This window comes from Gymnoscopelus microlampas, assembly GCF_963454915.1.
Source record: "Gymnoscopelus microlampas genome assembly, contig: SCAFFOLD_149, whole genome shotgun sequence".
In the NCBI taxonomy this organism is placed as follows: Eukaryota; Metazoa; Chordata; class Actinopteri; order Myctophiformes; family Myctophidae; genus Gymnoscopelus; species Gymnoscopelus microlampas.
Genome location: NW_028155864.1, coordinates 17,501 through 25,000, shown reverse-complemented (window position 1 = coordinate 25,000; position 7,500 = coordinate 17,501). Strand labels below are relative to the sequence as shown.

The 7,500-nt window shown below is 43.0% G+C and overlaps 1 protein-coding gene across 1 annotated transcript in view; it reads right to left on the bottom strand.

Annotated features, from left to right (window-relative positions):
- The window catches only part of LOC311041198 (transcriptional activator GLI3-like), a gene marked incomplete at both ends in the record, with an annotated part of 35,646 nt that extends 28,476 nt beyond the window's left edge, over positions 1-7,170 (bottom strand). The window contains one exon of the mRNA XM_084086102.1: positions 6,891-7,170. Within this exon, the coding sequence (XP_083942228.1) occupies positions 6,891-7,170 (280 nt within the window). The remainder of the gene's footprint in view (positions 1-6,890) is intronic.
- Between the last annotated feature and the right edge of the window lie 330 nt (positions 7,171-7,500).

Below are 7,500 nucleotides of genomic sequence, written 5' to 3'. Positions count from 1 at the left end.
TATTTTCAAATGATTTTTTTACATTTGAAAACATTTTGCATAATGAGTACTTTTACTTTTGGTACTTCTTTAGTACTAAGTTCATTTTGATGCCAATACTTTTATACTTTTACTCAAGTACATTCCGGACTTTTACAGAGTATCTCTATATTGCAGTATTGATACTTTTACTTAAGTAAAAAATGTGAGTGTCACTCTGACACACGCACGCACGCGCGCCCGCGCACGCACGCACGCACGCACACACACACACACACACACACACACACACACACACACACACACACACACACACACACACACACACACACACACACACACACACACACACACACACACACACACACACACACACACACAGAGTGGTGAGATAGTTCAGAGCCGTGTCACCGGCCAGGATCACATTTTAATGAGCAGATTGGATTATTCACAATGAGTCCTGACTTCATGGCTAAAACACAGAGGTTATAGTTTTAGAGTCTCTGTGCCAAACCAGCAGAACACAAACCACGAGGGGTTACAGAGAAACTATACGTGATGTGAATCCCTGCAAGAAAGCCAGCGGAGGACACGGTCTGTGAGCATATTATGTTTGTGGTAATGGAAAAGATTGGAGAGAACAGAGTTTTTGGGGTCAAGTGGACACTTTCCCTGTTCTTATAGAGTGCACCGGGGCAGTGGGGGGAGGGGAGGGGAGGGGGGGAGCAGGGGGGGGCTGGGGTAGCAGTGGTGGGAAATGGACTCAAATGTTTTACTTAAGTAAAAGTATCAATACTGCAATGTAAAAGTACTCTGTTACAAGTAAAAGTCCGGAATTCAAATTGAGAGCTTGTAGATCGGCTATTTTCAAATGGCCGAAATATATATTGGGATGAAGTGGTTACTCTGTTTTGTAATAATAATCAAAATGTATACAAAGTAACTAGTAGCTAAAGTTATCAAAGAATTGTAGTGGAGTAAAAGTACAATATTTGCCTCTGAGATGTAGTGGAGTAGAAGTAAAAGTACAGAAAATGGGAAACAGTAAAGTAAAAATTCCTCCAAAGTGTACTTAAGTACAGTATTTGAGTAAATGTACTTAGTTACTTTACGCCACTGAGGGGAGAGGTTGAAGTGAGGTTGGTGCTACAGGCTCTGGGTCCAGCACTTTAACCCGTCATGACCGGGAACACATCTGTGATATTTTTAAGATTTCTTTGGCTATTCCAAAAAAAATAGAGTGTTTTGAACATTTGTGCAAATTCGTGCACATCTTTGAAAATATTTATATTTTTAAAGTAAACATTTTTAACTCCAATATTTGCTTCTGGGGGTCCCTTTGAGTTACAATGTTGGCTTTAAAATAATATATATTCAAATATTTGAAACAAATTTTCACGATAAAAAAATAGCAAATCTACAAGCTCGTAGTGCGGCACTCACCGCATATTGTAGATCTGCTATTTTTTTTGCATAGCCCAAATAAATCTTAGAAGGTTTATTCCCCGGTCTTAAAGGGTTAATCATAGCCTCTCACAGACCTGCATCAGGAGGTGAAGAGTTCCCTCATGGAGGAAACCATGGCCTCTGTTATCTGCCTCTTCAGAGACACACTTCAGCTCAATGCAGGAACTCAAGTACCTCTCACCAAGCCAGAGGAACTGGAAGGAAGTGGGTCGGGCACAGCCATATAGGCATACGGGATGGACGTGCCAGGTGGCCCAATTATAAAGCCCAGTAAATGGACTCTTTGATCCAAGAAAATGGGTTCCGCTAATGCTTTGAGTGGACGGCATTGGTTTAGTTTATTATTATTTTGTAGTTATTTTTTGTTCTTTCAAATGTATTTATCCCACAATTTTGTAACACATTTTATTTCACCCAGTGCCAATTGCCTAAGCATGTAATCCTGGGCACTACTCTCCCTCTGCCAGCCTGGGGAGAGCGCTGATGCATGAGGAGTGAGCAGGCCGCTTCTTGTCACCTGACAGGGTGGAGTTTCCCCGGTAAGACGTAGCGCGTGGAAGGAACACGTTATTCCAGGATTACTGCATGTTTTTTTGTGAGGGTACCTATAGCCTAGGGGACACGGGGACAACATGCAAACTCCACACAGAAAGGCCCTTTAGCCAACCCCACCTAGGGTATGGGCACTGATGACGCGGAGGAGAGAACACGCCCCCAGCGCCCACAGTGTCCCCGTTGGGAATCAAACCCGGGACCTTCTAGCTGTGATAGACAGCGGCAGCGCTACCGACTGCGCCACCGTGCCCTCTTTTTCTGCCTTTATCACCGTGCCTGGAGACCTGGAATGCATCTGTGTCACTTTAGATGTCTTTGGCTATTCAAAAATAGCAGATCTACAAGCTCATAGCGCGGCACCGAGTGCCGCGCTATGAGCTTGTAGATCTGCTATTTAAAAAAAATCTTGAAACATTTTTTTTAAAGATTTTTTTTCAAAAAAACGTTTTTTTTTTTAGATTTAGAAAACATTTTTAAGAATCGCCTCAGGTCTTAATGGGTTAATAGATAGAGTAGACTAGTGGGAAATGGGGAGAGAGAGTGACATGCAGCAAAGGTCGTGGGGATCGGGAGTCACACATTAGCAGCCTAGGTGCCCGGACCGCTACGCCAGCCGTCCGGGACTGGTTTAGGTTTTTTATCCAAAGTAAATAATGAAAACATTCAAAGGACCATAATGTTGCGAGACCCGAAACACCCTATGACCCCAGGCTACAACACTGATGATGCGTCCCAGTTGCATCCATGTGATGTATCTCTTTATTAGTTATTCTATTTATAGTGGCTCATAGGAATTTATAGACTACGTGACAACCAGGAATAGTTTGGTGACCACAGGAGAGACTGTTGACAGCCGGAATGTAGACGGCATCCCGGGAGCAGTATGGGTTAGCGCCCCATGCTGTGTCTTCCGTGAGGAAGAAGCCCAACAAACCCGCGGTGAGGCCTTTAGGAGGGCCATTCCATTCCAGCGTACCGCAAGCGGAGCTAATACCATTAGACAGCCCAATCTAGTGGTATCGGTCCTAGGAACCATCACGCCAGAAGGAAATGTTTGGATCGGGATGGTGCAGAGGATCTGGTACAGCGCTCAGGTCCTGGACCTGGTGAGACGAAGGAGGAGCCCGGCCAGGAGGCCAACCACAGAGCCTAGTCCCTCCACGTGCCAGAGCCTCCCCCGAGTTCCGGCAGAGTAGTTCTGGAGAAGCGGACTGAGTGGCCCTGTCTTTCCCTATAGGACTGACCGTGGGTGCTACTGGGACGTAAGTCGGGGCTTGATCAACCCTGGCTGGGTCACCTGGGCGAGGGTGTATGTTGTATGTTGCGAGACCCGAAACACCCTATGACCCCAGGCTACAACACTGATGATGCGTCCCAGTTGCATCCATGTGATGTATCTCTTTATTCGGCATTGCAACAGTCCATGTTATTGTCTATTCATAGCTCCGTTCCTCTTCCTTTACGGCAAAAACAAGCTGCTTTCAAACGGCCGCAGCTGTGCAATGGATTACCCATTTAAAAACCTTAGTCTTTTAGTCTTTTAGTCTTCGTCTTAGTCAAAAACAATTACACTGCAGCAAATTTTGATTTAGTCTAGTCTTAGTCCTTTGAATAACACACCATTTCGTCTTAGTCCTATTTTAGTCTTCTGAAATTGTTCAGTCTTAGTCTTAGTCGACATATAAATATATATAAAAACCTTAGTATTTTAGTCTTTTAGTCTTAGTCGACAAAATTAACACTGCAGTTCAAAGAGTTCAAAGAAACTGAACACTGCTACTCCATGTTTTTAGTTCAGAAAGTACACCTGTCCCATGCAGGCCACCGTAGAAATGACGGCCGCCTACAGTACGTCACGCAGATACGGGAAGTAAACGAGAGATGGCAGTTTTTTTTGTTTTGTTTGGGTTATTATGGACAAAACACAACCCACCCCCCCCCCCCCCCCCCACAACCATCCACCACATCCTGCTTTCTTTCCTCTAAACCAACCGGCTGGACTTGAACTCTAACCTTCCCCTGGTGTATGTAGACTGTGATGCATCCTCCAGGGGTCTCTGACATGATGATCACAGATCAAAGGAATTAACCTCCTTCCAACCTCACCCACCCCCCCCCCCCCCCACCTCCCCCCTCTCCTGTGAGGAACCAGGAACATTCACCTCAATGTCTTGTTTCTCATATTCTACCATACTTGCGGGCAGTGGTGGAAAAAGTACTCATATTTTTTTTTTACTTAAGTAAAAGTATCACTACTGCAATATAGAAATACTTGGTTCAAAGTAAAAGTCCGGAATTAGAAAATGTACTACCAAAAGTTAAAGTACTCATTATGCAGAATGTGCCATTTCAAGTTTTCTAAATGTATAAACAATCTTTTGAAAATAGCAGATCTACAAGCTCACAATGCGTCGCATCGCGACGCATTGTGAGCTTGTAGATCTGCTATTTTCAAATGGCCAAAATGTATATAGGGCTGAAGTGTTTAATGTATGTTTTGTAATAATAATCAAAGTAACTAGAAAGTAAAGTTTTCAAATAAATATAGTGGAGTTAAAGTACAATATTTGGATTCCAGATAGAAATAAAAGTAACAGTAGAAGTAAAGTATTTGAAATAGGATATACTCAAGTAAAGTACAAATACCTAAAAAGTACAGTACTTAAGTAAATGTACTTTCCACCACTGCTTGTGGGGAGGTCCCGCCCTCACAAGTATAGTGCTATAGTAAGTGTAAACACACGCGTGCGTGCGCACACACACACACACACACACACACACGCGCGCGCGCGCGCACACGCACACACACACACACACACACACACACACACACACACACACACACACACACACACGCGCGCGCGCGCGCACACGCACACGCACACGCACACACACACACACACACACACACACACACACACACACACACACACACACACACAGAGAGAGGATAACATCTGTGTAACTGCTGGGTGTTAATAGAGATGGATCTCCTCACCTCTCCCCTGACCTGCTGTGGTCTGAAGCAGGAATTAAAGAGAGATATACAGACACTCATCAGCGCTACACTCTGAACAGCTTTAACTATCCATTCCTCCTGGATCAACCTGCAACCATATCCTCAACCGCTTAACCCATTGAGACCTGAAGCCGATTCTATACATGTCTCCTAAATCTCAACAGTATTCTGAAAAAACGTATGTTTCTATATCAGTGGTGCTCAATCTTTTTCATGTCAAGGACCCCCAAAATTATATGTATTTGGCCGCGGACCCCCATCAAAATATCTTGTTCCAGGGACCCCCCAGAAGCAACGATTTGAGTTAAAAATGTTCGCTTTAAAAATATATATATTCAAAGATTTTCCACACATTTTCACGATTTTTCAAAAATAGCAGATCTACAAGCTCGTAGCGCGGCACTCGGTGCCGCGCTACGAGCTTGTAGATCTGCTATTTTTGAATAGCCCAAACTGTAAAATAATGCTTTTTAGCTCAAATCTGAAAAATGACACAGTTCCAGGTCTTAATGGGTTAAACCAGCGGTGATGCAACTTTGATGATATAGAGGGCCACTATATTTCCACACTCACTCCAGAGGGACACATTGCATATACTGTCAGAGGGCAGACACCTCTAATGTCAGTATGTGCTGTACTTTGCCATTCGATGTCACACAAAAGTAGCAAAAAATAGCTCAAAACGCGTCGTTGAGCTTGTAGATCAGCTATTTTGCTACTTTTGAATTGGAACCCTTTTTTTTTTTTTTTTTTTTTTTTTTTTATGGAATCCTAAAAAGTAACATTTTTATTTAATTTCAAATGCATGTAGTTATACTTATGTTAACTTTTGGAACTTAAATAGAAATACATTGGACATAAAAAAAGACTAGAATTTTAATACTAGTCATTAAACTACTATAATATAGAAGTAATTAAAGCGGGTCATGTTTGCATGTTTGGAATCATAACAGCTGGAATCAATAATATATCACTATTCTGATATTAACCTGTGGGCCACATTAAGTGAAAGTGGGGGCCGCATGTGGCCCCCGGGCCACCAGTGGCCCATGTATGGCTTAAACGCTAATATACGTTGCTGTATAGATCAACAGCGAAAATAGCCGATCTACAAGCTCACAACGTGGCCTGTAGATATGAGCGTCGCGCTTGGTACAGTCATGCGCAGAGAAAGTTCTGCCAGTTGTTGGCGGCCGGCCTTTGTGCCAGCTCCACGTTCACATCCACTCATCCTAGTGTTGATTTTGACAGCAAATTTTTATTTAGTTTTAGTCTTTTGAATACATTTACATTGAGATTTAGTCATAGTTTAGTCATTCTGAAAGGTTTTTGTCTTGTTTTAGTCGACTAAATATCATAAGATTTTAGTCAACTGATACAGTTGATTTAGTCGACTAAAATGTATCTTGGCGGTGCCTTGATGGCGTCGTAATGGCTGATTTTACACTTGGTCGCATGCTGAAAATAGCAGATCTACAAGCTCACAACGCGCCGCGATGCGACGCGTTGTGAGCTTGTAGATCTGCTATTTTCAGCAGACCAGATGCCGCAAACAAACATAAAATGACTTGTCTTTTTTTTCTACTGGATCTCGTCTCCACTAGTCCCTCACTAACATTTTCTCTAGTCTTTATTTGTTGACGAAATTCTCAATATATTTAGTCTTCGTTTTTTTTCTTACTAAAAAAAAATATACAAATTCCACAAAAAATACATTAAAAAAAAAAGTAGTGAAAATAGCCGATCTACAAGCTCACTGTTCTGTAGAGCTGTTTTCACTAGTTTGGGTCCCGGGAAGACATCACAATTTTGTCTCTTTTGGGTCACGACACACACACACACACACACACACACACACACACACACACACACAGAGAGTGAGTGAGGTTGTTACTTGTACCATCGGCGGGGCTGAGGCCCCTGGCGGCAGACAGGACGGAGATGGAGGGGCTGCTGTGCAGAGAGCGGATGTAGTCCATGTAGGGGTTGATGTAGGGGTGCGGGGGGTGAAAGGGCGACTCCGCCCCCACGGAGGGGTTCCGCTGGGGCGAGATCCGGATGAGGGAGATGTCAGAGAACGCCGGACTGCCCGCCAGACCGGGAGGCCTGTGGAGAGGAGAGAGAGAGAGAGGAAAGATTAATAAAACGTACTAAAGTATGCAGGACTGATACCGCTTATCTCCATTACTCTACTCTTTTGTGTTTTCTTTCATACATTAATGCCAGTGGTGTAAAGTATCTAAGCACATTTACTCAAGTACTGTACGTAAGAGCAATTTTGAGGTACTTGTACTTTACTTGAGTATTGCCAATTTTCAGTACTTTTACTTCTACTCCACTACATCTCAGAGGCAAATATTGAGAGTGGAGTAAAAGTACAATATTTGCCTCTGAGATGTAGTGGAGTAGAAGAAAAACTATTAAAATGTTTAAATACTCCAGTAATGTAAAAGTACCTTAATTGGTTTTTTTTCATAAAT